Genomic DNA, 19330 nt, shown 5'->3' on the forward strand with positions numbered 1-19330 from the left:
TGTTTGATCATTAGAGTGAAAAATGGCGTTAGTATGTGAAACAAAGAAACAAAGAAAAGACTATCTCAACAAATAAACAAAATATGCACAAACATAATATATATGGTGCAAATGTTCAAATAATAATATGAAAAAAGTCTCTTACAGTTCAGTTCTGTAAAGAAATTCCAAACGTGGTTTATACTAAAAACTTTTTTTTTTTCTTATCCAGATACGATATTCCATGTTTAATCCCATGCACCATATCAATGACAGAGATACATCATAGTGCAAACTGTCCCTGTATTTATATATGCATCTAGTAGTGTCAAAGATAATAACAATTGTCTAAAAAAGACATCTAAGTGCAAACTTAGATGTGCTATTGACAATTCCAAGTTAACTATATATATATATATATATATATATATGTATATATAGATAGATAAAATAAACAGTGCGCACAGCATCAAATCAGTAAATATAGATATCGTGCCAGTTCATCATAAGTGAATGTTCCACCAGAAATCCAACACCAGCAGATTGTATTCTGCGTGTCCTTCCCTTTTTTCACCACCCGATCTCCACAGGGGAAACAACAAGATGCTATAAATTCAAACAAAAAGCGACGCTTCCATGGTGTATTATCCAAGTAAAAAGGTTTATTCAAAGGAATAAAATTTGCACGTACCACAGGATAAAAGGTTTCAGGCATATGTTACAATACAGCTCACTTCTAATCTCCATACGCGGACATCAGATTTGAGGTAGCATACATCAGCATAGATTTAAGAAGCGCCCTTTTTAATGTGTGTTCATGAGGTAAAATAACCTCACGAAAATGAGTTTGACCCCTCAATCGTAAATTTAGCCTTTACTACCCCTCCCACGGGGGGAAGGGGGGATGATGGAAGTTAACTGACTTCACTATTCTTTTTTTTTTGTCAAATAATGTCAGTATACCAAATGTCAGGTCAATTGGATGAGTCCTTTCTGAGAAAATAGTTTTTTCCACACACACACACACACACACACACACACACACACACACTAACACACGCCGCTAGGCTTTTACTTTTATATATCAGATAATGCTAAGAATTTAGTAGGTCAGTGTATAACTCCGCCCAGCAGGTGGCGCTGCAGCTTTTTTTTTTTTCACACACATACTAACACACGCCGCTAGGCTTATATATATTAGATTATTGACATTTGTCATTTGTTTTTTTTCCCATGCTCTGTTAGATTTCTACAGTTGCGATTAAAATTTCTGCTTCTCCGAGTTATTTCTTTCTATGTCCAGAGTCAGATGTTTGGCCCACATAATCTATGATAAGTCCATTCGCCTTCATGGGCTTGGAGCGGATCTGATTGGCACTGGGACTTTTTTCATACTTATAATGCCCTTTGACTGAAACATTTTGGCCTTCAATAGGATTCTTCAGAACGATTTTTGGAACTGAACCATGAACATGTACACTTTTAAATTTAAGCATTGAAAAACTTGACAATCCCTCTTTGCCAGGCGGTGCATAACTACTTGTTGAGGGATCTTTTAGCACAATCTTGTCTTTCACTGAAATAATGTCGTCAAGTTTTGGCAGTTTGTGCTCACTCAAGCCAACTTTGTTTGATGGATCCTTCTTTATGGGACGATCGGTTAAGATCTTCGCTGAAGAACCACCTTGGTGGCAATGTATCTTTTTACCCAGGTAGACCTCGTCTTTCATTTCAATTAATTTTTTAAGTTGCGCCTCCTTCATTTCTGCTGAAAGATCTAATGGAGCTAATTTTACTGGCCGTTTTTGGGGAACAATGTCCGTGTTTTGTGTGCCCATTGAAGATGTTAGTGTAGAAAACTTAAACTGGTTGTCGACACTCTGGGTTAGCATCACTTCCTTTCTGCTCAACGGACTTTCTGGACTAGGAATTAATGAATCAGAGCCTGGACATTTTTGGTCTTTCATTATTGTAGGGGGTAATGAGGTGATGCTGGTATTTTTGCCCAGCTTGCAGACATAATTGTCACTGACTTTGATTTTTCCATTCGGAGACTTGTGTTTTTCCGCTTTAGGTGAAAACTGTGAAAAAAAAAGAAAAGCAACACAGAGACCACAAATAATCATTATTATACATCATAAATGCATGCTCGTTAAGTGTCTTTTCAGCATTTGAAAAAAAAGCATATACTACTTAAAATGCTTTCATTAATCCATATAACACCTAATTAAATTTACTGGTGGGAACAGTCAAATCCTGAGATTAATGGGACCCTTTTTGGAAATTTTGCACAGTGGTGTAAAATTCATAATCGTACCATTGGGATTAATTCCAGTATGGCTCTTAAAGGGAAACTAAGAGAGCAAAGCATAAAAAAGGAGTAACTTTGCACCTTGGCAAAACCAAGGCATTGGAGGGGGAGACAAATTTAAAATGTGGGGAGAGATTTATAGTTGGGGTAGGGCATGTCCTAGATCAACTTATCAACTTTAAATTTCAGTGTAAAAAGAAAACTATCAAGTATTTGTGTGCTATATGAAAAACAGCCAGTATTAAAATTATGTCAAAATAATAAACTAATTTGCACCCCTTGAATTGTAACATAGTTTGTCCCAGAGAACATTTACTCCTTTTTTTGCCTTATTTTTCTTAGACCCTAAGAAGATAACAGATGCTTTTAATTGTATGCGGAAGCCAGAAAAGAACATTAAAATCAAAGACATACTCTACAAACCCAGTGGCTGAGAATGTCTAACCTTCTTTGAACTCTACCAAGATAATAGTGGACTTAAATGGACCTGTGTGAGGATCCAACACACTAGCTCAAGATGACAGCTTTCAGACAACAGTTCACAATGACAGCTACAAACAACTTCTCTCAATTCCTGTGATCAGCACTCTGCTAAGAACAGCAATCTAGCTGGTCACCTCACCTGGACTACTGCACACCTTTCTCTACTCTGCAATCAGACCTTCAGTGAAAGGTTCAGTCAATCAGAACAATTTATGTCATCTGTTTGTAGCCTTTATAAATTCCTCAGCTCTACCAAACCTTTGCAGGAGCGGATTTTGTTTTGGATTTCTCTCCTTGTGCTTTGAAGAAGACTTGTTTTGTTTGACTGTACATCACGGTCCTATCTTTTCCAATCCTTCCACCTCAGCTTTATCCATCACTATTCTACTTTCTACAATCCTTTATCCTTAGCTTTGTTTCCCAATATTTTACCATCTCCAATCCTTCAACTTTGACTTTGCCCTCCACTATTCTTCCTTCTTCAATCCCCTGACTTTGGTTTCGTCCTCTACTATTCTTCGTTCTCCAATAACCTGACTTTGACTTCGTCCTCCACTATTCTTCCTTTTCCAATCCCCTGACTTTGGCTTCGTCCTCCACTATTCTTTCTTCTCCAATCCCCTGACTTTGACTTCGTCCTCCACTATTCTTCCTTTTCCAATCCCCTGACTTTGGCTTCGTTCTCCACTATTCCTCCTTCTCCAATCCCCTGACTTTGGCTTCATCCTCCAATATTCTTCCTTTTCCAATTCCCTGACTTTGGCTTCATCCTCCACTATTCCTCCTTCTCCAATCCCCTGACTTTGGCTTTGTCCATCACTATTCTACCTTCTACAACATTCACTTTGAATTCAGCTTGTACCTCACTACCACTCCTCTTAAGACTAAGTGACTTGATCAGACGTTGTGTGTCTCTCGTAGTCACCCCCACTAAGTGGTTCTTTTCTGGGAGCTGCCAGCACTGTGACAACCTGTTCTGGGACTGCTGTTTCCTGTGACTATTTTTATTTGGGAATTTTCGTTCTGTTAATACTGATACCACAATGAAATTAAATGGATCTGCAGGGACTTTACCCTTTATAATTTTGAATTTCTTGTTTAAAATTTTTGACATTTGTTGATACTGGATTATAATGTACTTGAGTGGACTTTCCGTAATCCTGAATCCCCAGAAATCAATTCAGCCAATTCACAAAGCCAAACTAAGTACACACTAGCCATTTTAAAAAAAACAAAAAAACCAGAATATCCTTTCAAAGGATGCACACATATATAGTATATAGGCCATCATAATATAGTGCAACCTACCTACAAATTGTCACATTATTCTGCTGAGTAAATGACTGCTATTCTTTTATCCACTAAAAAGGCCATCATCGCAAGACATATATTGCAAACCAAATATTGCTAAAAAATATCCACTTCACCATTATAATTGACATATTATAGATTAATAAACTATATTCAAACCACATATTATATAGAGATCCCCCCAAACTGCCAGCTATATTTAGCATAGAAATCTCCCATTTGTCAGTCATATGTTTATAGAGATTCCGTCACCAGGAATTTATCAGTCCTATCTCCTGGTGACTCTGAAGTGCTTTCTTAATATTCTGGGGTTGTTTCTGTTGCAAAGTATCCCACCTCCCAACTGTCAGTAACCTGTTGCAAAGAGACCCCATACCCCAACTACCAGCCGCCATTCTGCACAGAGATCCCCCAACTAACAACCACCTGTTGGACAAAGACCTTATACTCCAATTATTGCCAGCGTCCTCTTTCAGAGACCCCCCACTTCAAAGCAATTTACTAGTGCAATCTCCCACCAGCTCCATATCACTTTTTTAGCGTCCAGAGGTCTTCAGGCCCGAGTAAATGGTACTTGGTCTTGAATGACCCTGTGAACAACGTGAAGGTGTCAGGAGGAAGAGCTGGTTTTGGCATTATACAGGCCCAAGACTACTCAGCGCTCATAAGTCCTAATGAACGTAGCCTGGTGCATTGATAGCAGAGGTGAGAGCAAGAATAGTCCTCACATCCACGGTCATTTGAAAACTGAATGGATTTATCCAGAAGACCAAACCAAATCAAGGATTCCTATTGATAATTTATACATTTTACTATAAAGTTATTTGAAAATTACCATGACCACTTTCATGGACAGTTATTTTATTTGTATTGTTTTTTACCTTCACATTCTTTCTTTTATTCCAACTCTGTTTCATCTACAACAAAGTCTTTTATCACTAAACGTTCACATAGTGTTATGCTTTTTACTGCCAAGGTGCTATGTGACTAATATGTTCATTGTGATAAAATAAATTCAACATATTGCACTTTAATAATGGCATGACACATGAGTTTTTATTATTCTATAAAAATAAAGAACTTACTGTACTGTTGAATTTGTGCTAGTGTATGGTACATTCTATCACATGCAGGGGTGTAGACTTGGGGGGGGGGGGGGGGCTGGCAGACCTATGTAATTGAAGGAATCACCAACCTGGTTCCGCCCTGCCTACTTTGGAGGCTATAGAAGGGGCCCAAGAAGTTGCTATATTGGGGCCAGATATTTCTCTTGGTTACAAGCATTATAGTCCTACAATAAATGTAATTTATAATAATACTGTACAAATTCTTCAACTAATTTACAATAATACATGCAGTAAGCTTCACTATCACCATTATACTCAGATGGACATCCAGGTAACAGGTACTGTATTCTGAAAATAGGCGGAATGCGTGACTGAAACACCCTCAAATAGCCCGGTTCATGAATATGTGTACAGTATTCCAATAGTGGCTAGGCAGGTAATACATATTATAAATCACTGTTCGTCAGCTACATTTTCACTATATATATATATATATATATATATATATATATATATATATGAATATGACCATAATATACTGAATATACTTTATAAATTACTACAAAATAGTGTAGCACAACCATAAACATTGTAATGAAACAATCATTATCATGAATAGCTACAGTACTCAGTAACATGTGTGCTATGCATACTTGTGGTGTGAATATCCTGTGATACAAATTATAGTATCACATGATGATTTAAAGGATAAGATTCTAGTTACCATTTATTTAGTACATTTTACAAAATGACAGGTAGAATCTGATTGGTTGCTATGACAAGATCTTCATTTTTTCAAACCCACAGCTTGATAAATTTACCCCCTGGACTTTTATAGGATAATTAGTTTTTTTCAGTACACTATGAAATTTAATTACCATAGACGAATTAATCCGCAGTCAAGTTCACAAAGCATTCCGTGTAGCTGTGACATTGTTAGAACCCTCTTCCTGTCAGTGTGCTTTCTGTCTGAACCCTCATTAAACAGACATCAGGAGGAAGTAGTGATACTCACTGAGTTACTGATCAGGTCTTGGTTTGTCCTCCTGGATCTCAAATGTTTTACGTCCATCTCTTGTCCCCCGCTGGTGGCTAATGGTCATTCCGTTGCTCGGTGTCGTTCCATTTCCACCAGCGTTGTGAACACAGGATTATAGGACAGAAATCCTTTAGAAGGCCAGATTAAGCAACAAAGGATTAAGGTCAGTATTTTTGGAATCTACTTAGTGAAAGTGAACTAGACGACAGTTTGACTGTGACAACACAATGACACAAGCATGTGATTAACCATGTTAGTGTTTAATTCACCTTCTAAATGATTTGTAAATTTTAAACAAACACAGCAAATTTTGGCAGAGCCAATGTATGCACACAACCAAGTAATTGAAACCTAATTAAAACATAATTAAATATTAAAATGTACAAATGTGACACATAGAATAAAAATACTTGATGTCCTCTTATGCTCAGGACTTAATTAAAACAAAAACGAGCACTGCTTTAAAAGAAAAAAAATTGTAATTAATTTATGATGTCGTCCAAAGGTCACCGCAGGTAGAATTTTGAAGTGACGTTTTTACGCTTCCCAATATCATTTCTCTGAGGAGCAGATTTGTGGAAAGTTTTCTCTCTGAGCTTCAATGTTTTGTCGTGTTTCACGGTGCTGTATATTATCACTAGAGAAAGAAAATAAAGTACATAAAGCAACCCATTCATTTGGCATTTTAATTTTATAAGACACTACCCAATATTGATATTTTAAAATAAAAATAATAATAGCAATAATGGATCATTTTCTGTGGTACAACAATTGCTTAGGTGCAGCATATAAAACCAAGGGTCGTAAATATGTAATCCCATAATTCCAGTCTTCCAAAATGGCCTCTCTGGGTTTGAGTCCATTAGGTTTTCAGTTAGGGCTCTCATTAAATGACAACCTTTTCTGGAACACTGTTCATTTAGTTATTTTCTTTTGCTGTCTTGTCTCGTGTCATGATCATCTTCGTTTTCTCTTCGCTGTCTTCTTTTGCTGTTTGGCTTTTCTCTATCTCCATCTGACCTATGACCCTGAGCCTCACTTATGATCAGTTCTCTGGGTGATTCAGCCTCTGGGTTTGTTTAACTTGTTTTCCTCCCGCTTGCTGAGTTTTTCTGCTCCTCACTTTTATCATGTTTCCTGATTTTTCTGTGAGGGACAGAGATGTTTCTGTATTGTGGTCCTCCTGGATATTCTATGGCAGCGTGCCTGGAATAATGTATTATTAGTACAAACTAACAGCTTATTAGCTATGATCATATCTAGGTCAGGTCACTAGGTGATATTATTATTTTTATATATATATATATATATATATATATATATATACATAATGTGACAATGGAAGTGGTCTGCCATAGGCCTCTAAGGCTGGGTACACACTACAGGGTTTTCAGCCGATTGTTGGGTGAATCACAGGATAAATGAGCTTTTGGCCTGATATTGCATTAGTCTGTACACTACAACGATGAACGATTATCATTCCAAAGCCCATTGTATTGTTTCATTTGATTTCTAATCCGAACTAAAAATCCTGTTCAATGATGGAACAATGTTGTTCCAATTCTACAGTGTGTACGCACTCAGGACCAACAGTGTCCATAGATCTCCATAGAGTTTACAGAGTCAGGATCTTTTCAGCCAATGGTTATGACAGATGAAGAGCACAACTCTGAAGGTAAACCGTGTAAAACATATTTAGTGTGTACACATGAATTGACATGCTGGGGCTGTGGGTGGAGTGTATAGTATTTCAGCCTGAGTTGTTCATTAAGCAATATGACCAATGCCAAACAAGTTGACCGGTGACTAAGGAGATGGTTTATGTTAACTTAGCATTAGGGTCACAAAAAGTGTATGGAACTTTGTATTATGAGCTACTCTACCACCCTGACAATAAAAGCAAAGTACAAGCAAGAAGTTGTCCTGTGTGCATAACCAGAAGGGTGCCCTTGTTAATATATATATATATATATATATATATATATATATATATATATGTAATATCTACTATATAAATGCCTAGTGGCGTGTGTGGAAAAAAAACAAACAAGCTGCAGCGCCACATGCTGGGCAGAGTTATACACTGACCTATATATTTCTTGAAGGAGAAGTGACAGTTGGGAGTGGTTGGTGGTTGCCGGGGGTGACAGTGGGGAGTTTTTAAGACTTTAAGTAGCTTGATGAAGGATATGGCGATGAAGATGAAGGATGAGGTGATGGAGAAAAATGATGAGGTGGTGACATGTGGACAAAACCACGTTAAAAAAGGGCGCTTGCGTCGGGAAGTAACGCTCTTCCCCTGAGGAGGCCTGGGCTAGGCCCAAATGCATGACAAGAACCTTTTTAACACCTTAAGTAGCTTGATTTGACTAGAATGCATGAGTATCATGCACGGGTTAACTTGTGTATATATATATATATATATATATATATATATATATATATATATATATGTGGCATCAGTCGTATTACGCACTGCTATATAATCAAAATTTATTCATTCACATCAGTTGATGCCCCATTTGAGTTCACAGTCGGAAATCCCTAGAATATGCACGTACAAATATACATATATACTAGGGTCCCTTTTGTCAGAAGACAGTTAACCTACCATTATGTTTTTAAGCTGTGGGATGAAATAGGAGCAACCAGTGAAAACTCATGTAAACTTGGGGAAAATATACAAACTTCAGAAAGATATGGCCCAGGTTGGAACTAAAGCCATGGCCCTAGTGCTGAGCCACTCTGCTGCCCTCAAAAAATTAATTAAGGGACTATTTATCAATATGCGTTGATAGATATGTTGTTTGTGAGGCAATTTATCGAGAAAATACTTTGAAAATTCGACTTTTACAAATGTTGACAGTCACAACGTCTACACCATAATACAGTCATAATGTTGACACAGTTAAAAGGTCGACATGTAAAATGTAGATAGGGATGAAAAGTCGACAGTCAAAATGTCGACATAAATCACTATATTTAAAACAGCAATACATGTAAAAAAAAACACAAGAAAAAACAGAAGAAATGTAAAAAACAAACAAACCTGGTCTGTCAGCATAGGGCTGGATTTCCTAGGAAGATTGAGTCTACAAACCCCCCCCTCCCCCAGGCTTACACAGCCCTGTGCTGATAGCACTAGAGCTCTCCCCCCAACCCTTAGCAGTGGGTGTAAGTAATAATAATTATTCCATAGCAAAGAAGCATTTTGTCTCTATTTTGCCCGAGCTACCATTAAGTGTCTGGGCATGCTAACACCTGTAGTACTACAAGAACCAGCATACACATGGCTGCCAGGGCATGCTGGCACTTTGAAAACCACAAGTGCCAGCAAGCCCTGACACCTCTTGCACCCCGGACTCGCTGGAACCTGTAGTGCACCAAGGAAAAATGTAAATAAACACAAACACACACACGCACACACACACACACACACACACACACACACACACACACGTGTAAACATTATTTTAATTTAAATAAATACACTCCTACACAACCCTTTTTTGCCCTCTCTATTTCTTACCATACTTGACCTGTAATACATCCATGGATACTTGGCAAAATATAAAACCTTGATAGATGACGCAAGGCTAGCTCCTGACCCAAAATGAGCTCTTATGACGGTACTCATATTTATAATATGGGGATTCTCGTCTCTGACTGTCAGGTGGGAAGTAATCATCACGTACCTTAGCTGTCAGTGAGGAGCTGCGCAGAAAGGAGCAGCTGATAGAAAAGAACACAGAAGAAAGAAGGTGTGTGATGAAGGGTGAGTAGGGTGAAAATAGGAACAATCTGAAAATGTGGTTAATGAGATAAGAAGGAGTTGTGCAATGAAGGGGCACAGTGTGATGAAGAGGAACAGTGTGATGAAGGGGGAACAGTGTGATGAAGGGGAACAGTGTAATGAAGGAGGAACAATATGATGAAGGGGACACAGTGTGATGAAGTGGAGCAGTGTGATGAAGGGGGAACAGTGTGATGAAGGGGCGCAGTGTGATGAAGGGGGAACAGTGTGATAAAGGGACACAGTGTGATGAAGGGGAGCAGTGTGATGAAGGGAGAACTGTGTGATGAAGGGACCCAGTGTGAATGAAGGGGGAGCAGTGTGATGAAGGGGGCACAGTGTGATGAAGTGGTTCAGTATGATGTGATGAAGGGGAACAATGTGATAAAGGGGCCCAGTATGATAAAGGGGCACAGTGTGATGACAGGGAACAGTGTGATGAAATGGGCACAGTGTGATGAAAGGGCACAATGTGATGAAGGGGAGCAGTGTAATGATGGGGAAACAATGTGATGAAGGGGGCCCAGTGTGATGAAAAGGGTCCAGTGTGATGAATGGACACAGTGTGATGAAGGAGGACAGTGTGATAAAGGGGGAACAGTTTGATAAAGGGGCACAGTGTGATGAAGAGAAACAGTGTGATGAAGGGGAACAGTGTGATGAAGGGAGCACAGTGTGATGAAGTGAGAACTGTGTGATGAAGGAGCACAGTGTGATGAAGGGGGACAGTGTGATGAAGGGAGCACAGTGTGATGAAGTGAGAACTGTGTGATGAAGGAGCACAGTGTGATGAAGGAGGACAGTGTGATGAAGTTGCTCAGTGTGATGAAGTGGCACAGTGTAATGATGGGGGAACAATTTGATGAAGGGGGCCTAGTGTGGTGATTGGGCACAGTGTGATGAAGGGGGACAGTGTGAGAAAGGGGCTCAGTGTGGTAAAAGAGGAGCAGTGTGATGAAGGGGCCCAGTGTGATGAAGGGGCCCAGTGTGATGAAGGGGAGTAGTGTGATGAAGGGGGCACATTGGGATGAAGGGCAAACTGTGTAATGAAGGGAGACAGTGTGATGTAGGGGCCCAGTGTGATGTAGGGGCGAAGTGTGATGGAGGGACAGACATATCTGTTATTTGTTGCTGTTAATGTTGTGATTTTATAGGTATATTGTGCCTTACTTAAAATAAGTCAAAGAACAGACCTGACTGACTTGTATTCTAAAATACATTAATTTGTGTGACACATATTGATGTAGGGCACAGGGCCTACAGCAGTCGGGACTGGAGAAGTATTGCCCACTGCCAATTTTCAATGTATATTTTTATTATTTATGTATAATCGAAAGGTAAAAAATGTAATTAATCAGTGAACAAAGAATATTTTTAAAAAATTGTAAAAAAAATAAAATAAAAGCACACACAACAGTTCTCTGGTTAAAGCTCCAACTGTAGTGTATTTTATATTTAGTTTAGTATTCTCAGTAAAATCTTTATACAACCAATATCCAAACAATAGGAACTCATCAGTCACTATCTTCAACAAATTTGACAAGACCTAGACTAATTCTTTACACAACAAGTTGGAGAATCATAGAAACATAGAAATACAACATTTGACAGCAGAAAAGAACATATTGGTTGTGTTTGTTTGTTTGTTTTATTTTCAATAGCAATATGTTTGTAACAGACATTCTTAAATTATTTTACCGCTGGGAAACTATTCCCCCCTCTTCCTGATACCTATCCCTATACAACCAATTAGTCTTCTGACTCTTCTCAGTGCTGACTACACTGCTGGCTGCCCTTCATATCATCTCAAACTACAACTCCAAGGTCCATTGTGTCTGTCGTTGCCACCTGGAATTATACCTGTCAGCAGCTATTGAGGAATAATGATGGATGGATGTATATCATATGGACCCATGGACATATCTGCTTTTAATTTGGAGAGCTTAAATAACACCACTTCTGTGCTAAATATATTTGTGTCTACAGTACAGTTGTGTAAATCTTTCCTCTGTAGTATATGTGAGCTCTTTTATTTTTCAACAGTAAATACAGAACAAAAATAGTTATTTAGACAACCTGCAATTTCGGCATCTCCTTCCACATATCCACCCCCTTCAGTTTTTAACCTTATTATTCCTTTCTTTGTTTTTTTCCCTTTCACTAATGTATCTAAAGAACATTTTATCACCTTTCGTTCTGTTAGAACTTTAGTACATTTGATTGTGTGTTTACTCTACTTTAGACTACTTTTATATGCCTTTTAAGCCTTTTTATCTTTGCCTTAGTAATTCTGGGCTTGATTCATCTACAAACACAATGTGAACTCAACTTGCACTTAAACAAAATCAGACGTGACTTGCACGCACGTAAGTCCGTATTCAAGTACAAGCGGATCTCAAGATACGTTTCCATTTGAATATGGGTGTAAGTACGCTCTGGATATACATTACTGGCCGTATGCAGACAGACAGAGGAGACTGTAGGATACGCTCATGTATATGGGCAACACAAAGTCCCATCAGAACCCATGCAACCACACTTTGTTTTATAAAAAACTAATTTATAACTAATCATACTATGATATATGTGCAACATCCCGGGGGTGACTATTATTAACCCCACGTTGGTATTTGAGGCCTACAGATATTTGCTAGAGAGGTTCTCTGATAATGTGATGGACATGAGGATTACCTTGAGGTTCGCCAACTAGGTTTGCGTCTGTTGACTTTGCTTCGATCTTCTTGTTACTCTGTTGAACCACACCCCGCGGAAGAGAAGCAGAGATTCCGACAGACACACAGATAAATAATATTATGCTGCAAGAAACGTGACAATCCAATAGCCAGTTTTATTCCATAAATCAATTTGAAAAGTTTTATTTATTTAATTAACTTTCGATTTACTAAGCTTACTAATACGATTGTTACTATAAATTATCCTCCCTCTAACCGATTGCGCTATTCTCAATAAAATAATGACAATTAGTTTATTCCACTTTTCATGGACTTTACCTATTAATTGCCACCTTGTCAGAGATTCACATAGATGGTTTCACATGTGACTAAAATCAGCGCTTCTAAAATATAAAACCTTTGTTTTGGTGCAGTTCTGCTTTGCTGCTGTCTAGATATAAACCCACCCTGACCGATGGCCAATAGACACTAAATTATTTTTGACATAGACATTTAATAGTATGTGTCAGTTTGTGAGAACCTAGGATTGTTTCCTTGCGTGCTGGTGCCCAAAATAGTTGATAGAGAGATGCCCCACACATATAAACCAAAGTGTCACACCTCGTAGCTGAATTAGCCTTGGCAAATTCCAGCCCACATCAGGACAACTACAATCTCCCATAATTATTATCCAACACTGCATTGAAATATCAGTGATTTAATCTAATAATTAATAATATATCCCTTGATGCGACAGATATTAGTTCAGGAAGCCTATTTCCTAAATTGCAAGCATTTGAGCAATATTAAATGACCCACGACGTGTGCTCACTGACCGCCGACTGTACATCTATCAATACCTGGATGCCATCAGCACGTCTTCAACACTGCTTGCAAAAATCGAAAACTGAAAGGTGTCCTTACTGCACTTCTCCACTAGATGTCTCACTCCTGTCATTAATAAAGCAGAAGTTACGTAATGTAAATTGTAGCCAACATTCTCCGTTAAAATGTGAGATACATAGTTGCAGGCAGTATATTTATGTGTCCCTCTACACCGATCAGCCACAACATTAAATCCACTGAGCAGTGAAGTGAAAAACTTTGATTATCTTGGTACAGTAGCACCTGTCAAGGGGTGGGATATATAAGGCAGCAAGTGAACAGTCAGTCTTTGAAGTTGAAAAAATGGACAAGCGTAAGGGACAAATTGTGATGGTTAGACGATTGAGTCAGAGCATCTCCAAAGCGGCAGGTCTTATAGGGTGTTCCCGGTATGTAGTGGTTAGTACCTACCAAAAGTGGTCCAAGGAAGGACAATTGGTGAATCGGCAACAGGGTTATCTGTGTCCAGGGCTCACTGACCAGTCAGAGTGCCCATACTGACCCCTGTCAACCGTCAAAAGTGCCTACAATAGGCACTTGAGCGCCAGAACTGGACTATGGAGCAATAGAAGCTGGTGGCCTGGTCTGAAGAATGACATTTTTGTTTACTTTATGTGGATGGCCGGGTACGTGCGTGTCCATTACCTTTGGAAGAGATGGCACCAGGATGAACTATGGGAAGAAGGAAAGCCAGTGGAGGCAGTGTGATGCTCTGGGCAATGTTCTGCTGGGAAGCCTTGGGTCCTGGCATTCATGTGGATGTTACTTTGACACGTACCACCTACCTAAACATTGTTGCAGACCAAGTACACCCCTTCATGGCAATGGTATTCCCTGATGGCAGTGGCCTTTTTCAGCAGGATAATGCACCCTGCCACACTGCAAAAATTGTTCAGGAATGGTTTGAGGAACATGACAAAGAGTTTAAGGTGTTGACTTCCAAATTCCCCAGATCTCAGTTCCATCGAGCATCTGTGGGATGTGCTGGAAAAACAAGTCCGAGCCACGGATTCCTCACCTCGCAACTTACGGGACTTAAAGGATCTGCTGCCAACATCTAGGTGCCAGATGCCAAAGGACACCTTCAGAGATCTTGTTGAGTCCATGCCTCAGCGGGTCACAGATGTTATTGCGGCACGAGGGGGACCTACACAATATTAGTGAGATGTATGGTAATAGTTTTTTAAAGTTAGATAATAAAAGTCTATTAAAAAACTTCTAACGTCAAATACTTCTTACTATTAAACTGTTTGCAATAAAAGATTTGCAAATCTGTTATAGAACTATAGCTTAAATGATACATAGTATGCAGTGAATCAAACCATCAGAGAATCTATGACCTCTGCCCTGAAATAAATTATATAAACCATATAAACCTTCTAATTTACAAAATACATGCATTTCAGTGATTTATGCAGTGATGAAAAAGGACCACAGAACTCGCCCGTAAATAAGCCCATATTCAAGTCAGCGCGGATCTTGAAATGCGTTTCGATTTGAATCTGGGTGTAAGTACGCTCTGCCAAAAACATACGTGCCATATCAGGGCCGGACTGGCCATCGGGCACTTCTGGCAAATGCCAGAAGGGCCGATGGCTAGTTGGGCCGATCCGATGGGAGCACCATGCCCGCCCGAGCAGCGCAGCTCACTGCACGCTGCTCGGCGGAGGGAGTTCAATGAGATGTGCGGTCATGTGTTATTAATCACATGGGACGGCACCTGTCACATGGTGCACGTCCCATGTGATCACTGGCAACAGCCGCACATCACATTGAACTCCCTCCGCCGAGCAACAAGGTAAGTGTGTATTACTGAGGGGGGCTGTGTATATTACTGAGGGGGGCTGTGTATTACTGAGGGGAGGCTGTGTATATTACTGAGGGGGGCTGTGTATTACTGAAGGGGGCTGTGTATATTACTGAGGGGGGCTGTGTATTACTGAGGGGGGCTGTGTATATTACTGAGGGGGGCTGTGTATTACTGAGGGGGGCTGTGTATTACTGAGGGGAGGCTGTGTATATTACTGAGGGGGGCTGTGTATTACTGAGGGGGGCTGTGTATATTACTGAGGGGGGCTGTATATTACTGAGGGGGGCTGTGTATATTACTGAGGGGGGCTGTGTATTACTGAGGGGAGGCTGTGTATATTACTGAGGGGGGCTGTGTATTACTGAGGGGGGCTGTGTATATTACTGAGGGGGGCTGTGTATTACTGAGGGGGGCTGTGTATATTACTGAGGGGGGCTGTATATTACTGAGGGGAGGCTGTGTATATTACTGAGGGGGGCTGTGTATTACTGAGGGGAGGCTGTGTATATTACTGAGGGGGGCTGTGTATTACTGAAGGGGGCTGTGTATATTACTGAGGGGGGCTGTGTATTACTGAGGGGGGCTGTGTATATTACTGAGGGGGGCTGTGTATTACTGAGGGGGGCTGTGTATTACTGAGGGGAGGCTGTGTATATTACTGAGGGGGCTGTATATTACTGAGGGGGGCTGTGTATTACTGAGGGGGGCTGTGTATATTACTGAGGGGGGCTGTGTATTACTGAGGGGGGCTGTGTATATTACTGAGGGGGGCTGTATATTACTGAGGGGGGCTGTGTATATTACTGAGGGGGGCTGTGTATATTACTGAGGGGAGCTGTGTTTTACTGAGGGGGGCTGTGTATATTACTGAGGGGGGCTGTGTATTACTGAGGGGGGGGGCTGTGTATTACTGAGGGGGACTGTGTGTATTACTGAGGGGGGTTGTGTGTATTACTGAGGGGGGCTGTGTATTACTGAGGGGGGGGCTGTGTATTACTGAGGGGGACTGTGTGTATTACTGAGGGGGGTTGTGTGTATCACTGAGGGGGGCTGTGTGTGTCACTGACTGGGGCTGTGTGTGTCACAGAGGGGGGCTGTGTGTGCCATTGACTGGGGCTGTGTGTATCACTGAGGGGGGCTGTGTGTGTCACTGACTGGGGCTGTGTGTATCACTGAGGGGGGCTGTGTGTGCCATTGACTGGGGCTGTGTGTGTCACTGAGGGGGGCTGTGTGTGTCACTGACTGGGGCTATGTGTATCACTGAGGGGGGCTGTGTGTGTCACTGACTGGGGCTGTGTGTGTCACTGAGGGGGGCTGTGTGTATCACTGAGGGGGGCTGTGTGTATCACCGGGGGGGGGGGGCTGTGTGTGTCACTGAGGGGGGCTGTGTGTGTCACTGACTGGGGCTGTGTGTATCACTGAGGGGGGCTGTGTGTATCACCGGGGGGGGGGGGGGCTGTGTGTGTCACTGAGGGGGGCTGTGTGTGTCACTGACTGGGGCTGTGTGTATCACTGAGGGGGGCTGTGTGTGTCACTGAGGGGGGCTGTGTGTGTCACTGAGGGGGGCTGTGTGTGTCACTGACTGGGGCTGTGTGTGTCACTGAGGGGGGCTGTGTGTGTCACTGACTGGGGCTGTGTGTGTCACTGAGGGGGGCTGTGTGTGTCACTGACTGGGGCTGTGTGTATTACTGAGGGGGGCTGTGTGTGTCACTGACTGGTGCTGTGTGTGTCACTGAGGGGGGCTGTGTGTGTCACTGACGGGGGCTGTGTGTGTCACTGACTGGGGCTGTGTGTGTCACTGAGGGGGGCTGTGTGTGTCACTGACTGGGGCTGTGTGTGTCACTGAGGGGGGCTGTGTGTGACACTGACTGGGGCTGTGTGTATTACTGAGGGGGGCTGTGTGTATTACTGAGGGGGGCTGTGTGTGTCACTGAGGGGGGCTGTGTGTGTCACTGACGGGGGCTGTGTGTGTCACTGACTGGGGCTGTGTGTGTCACTGAGGGGGGCTGTGTGTGTCACTGACTGGGGCTGTGTGTATCACTGAGGGGGGCTGTGTGTATCACTGAGGGGGGCTGTGTGTGTCACTGACTGGGGCTGTGTGTGTCACTGAGGGGGGCTGTGTGTGACACTGACTGGGGCTGTGTGTATTACTGAGGGGGGCTGTGTGTATTACTGAGGGGGGCTGTGTGTGTCACTGAGGGGGGCTGTGTGTGTCACTGACGGGGGCTGTGTGTGTCACTGACTGGGGCTGTGTGTGTCACTGAGGGGGGCTGTGTGTGTCACTGACTGGGGCTGTGTGTATCACTGAGGGGGGCTGTGTGTATCACTGAGGGGGGCTGTGTGTGTCACTGAGGGGGGCTGTGTGTGTCACTGACTGGGGCTGTGTCATACTTGCCAACTCTCCCGGAATGTCCGGGAGACTCCCGCATTTCGAGTGGGTCTCCCGGACTCCTGGGAGAGTGTGGCAATCTCCCGCTTCTGCCCGCATTAGGGCCAAAACGGCGCGATTCTCCGTGAATCACGGCATTTGGCCCCACCCCCGCTGTCAAATTACGCGTTTTGTGTCATTACGTCGCGGGGCGGGGCCAAAATGACGCGATTTTTGGAGCCCCACCCCCCACACGCCCACCTGCAACAGAGAGTCTCCCGGACACCAACTGGAAAAAGTTGGTAAGTATGGGCTGTGTGTGTCACTGACTGTGGCTGTGTGTATTACTGAGGGGGGCTGTGTGTATTACTGAGGGGGGCTGTGTGTCTCACTGACTGGTGCTGTGTGTCTCACTGACTGGGGCTGTGTGTCTCACTGACTGGGGCTGTGTGTCTCACTGACTGGGGCCTTTGTTTCACTGAGGGGGGCCTTTGTTTCACTGAGGGGGGCCTTTGTTTCACTGAGGGGGGCCTTTGTTTCACTGAGGGGGGCTGTGATAAATGTAATGTTTTATTATAATGTATGTATCAATGCCCCATGTTGGCCACACCCACATAACAATGTAGTCACGCCCTTTTCGGCAACGCTGCTGCGTGGCGGCACAAAGCTTCTTTCATGCTTGAACTGAGGTGGGCCTCTGTATTTTAAATGCCAGGGCTGATTTTTAGTCCCAGTCCAGCCCTGTGCCATATACAGACAGAACAGACTGCAGGATACGCACAAGATTATGTACAAGGTTAAGTCCCATCAGAACGCATTTTGCAAAAAATATTTTAGAAAATAAATAGTACTATAATCTTTAATACAAATATATGCTTTAAACAAAAAGTTTTCATTTTTTTTACATCATATGTATAAATTAGGATGTTCTTAATGCACACTGTACATACAATGCATTTTTATAGTCTCTCTTACTTATATGTTCTGTGCTAGATAGTGGCAGCATACGAGTAGTTTTTAATACAAAGACGATGCCGTGCCAGTCTTCACTATCATTCGGCACTTACACCTCCTCTAAAACGAGCTTACTTACGAGATTCCCAGGACTTGAATCGGCCGCATCCACGCAGGAATTCACGCCCTTACTGCACGTTCATCCACCCCTTCCAACCCCAGTTCCACCTTTTAAGTCGCAGGCAGTCATATGAGTTGTTTACTTTCAGACATGAATGCATTTATTGGTGTAAGTTCCCTTAAGACGCAATGCGGAGAGCGAATTCAGACAAGATACAGCATGCAAATGGACTTACCGTTGGACATGAATCATGTGCGTAATGTAAAGATTTATTTGTATTGAATCCCAAGAGTTTTAATCACATTGCCGAGACTGTGAGGGGGTTTTACAGCAAAACCGCACTTGTAGTAAGCTGTCTGATTATAACTAACATTTATATAGTACATTCTAGAAAATGGCAGCCAGAATGTGATTGCTTGCTATGGGCATCACCTCCATTTTTTCCATTTTATAAGGTTTGATACAACTATTTCTTGTTCTTTCTTGACAGCCGTCTGCATGTCTGTCACTGTCTGAGTAACACCAGGCTTGGCTATT

At 41.9% G+C, this 19330-nt stretch overlaps 1 protein-coding gene across 1 annotated transcript; it reads right to left on the minus strand.

The window, feature by feature from the left end:
- Positions 1-621: 621 nt before the first annotated feature.
- Positions 622-6285, minus strand: LOC142158070 (uncharacterized). The gene is made up of 2 exons (XM_075211678.1): positions 6167-6285; positions 622-2060 (listed from the first exon to the last, which is right to left on the minus strand). The coding sequence occupies exons 1-2, from the start codon at positions 6221-6223 to the stop codon at positions 1263-1265; spliced, it is 855 nt and encodes a 284-aa protein (XP_075067779.1). The 5' UTR covers positions 6224-6285; the 3' UTR covers positions 622-1262.
- Positions 6286-19330: the final 13045 nt, after the last annotated feature.

Source organism: Mixophyes fleayi, chromosome 5, assembly GCF_038048845.1.
Source record: "Mixophyes fleayi isolate aMixFle1 chromosome 5, aMixFle1.hap1, whole genome shotgun sequence".
Classification (NCBI taxonomy): domain Eukaryota; kingdom Metazoa; phylum Chordata; class Amphibia; order Anura; family Limnodynastidae; genus Mixophyes; species Mixophyes fleayi.

Excerpts from the sequence above, each read along its gene's own strand:
- LOC142158070 (XM_075211678.1), bottom strand. The coding sequence starts at position 6,223 with ATGGACGTAAAACATTTGAGATCCAGGAGGACAAACCAAGACCTGATC. Across the intron at positions 2,061-6,166 it reads AAGACCTGATCAGTAACTCA|TTTTCACCTAAAGCGGAAAA; the intron begins GTGAGTATCACT and ends TTTTTTTCACAG.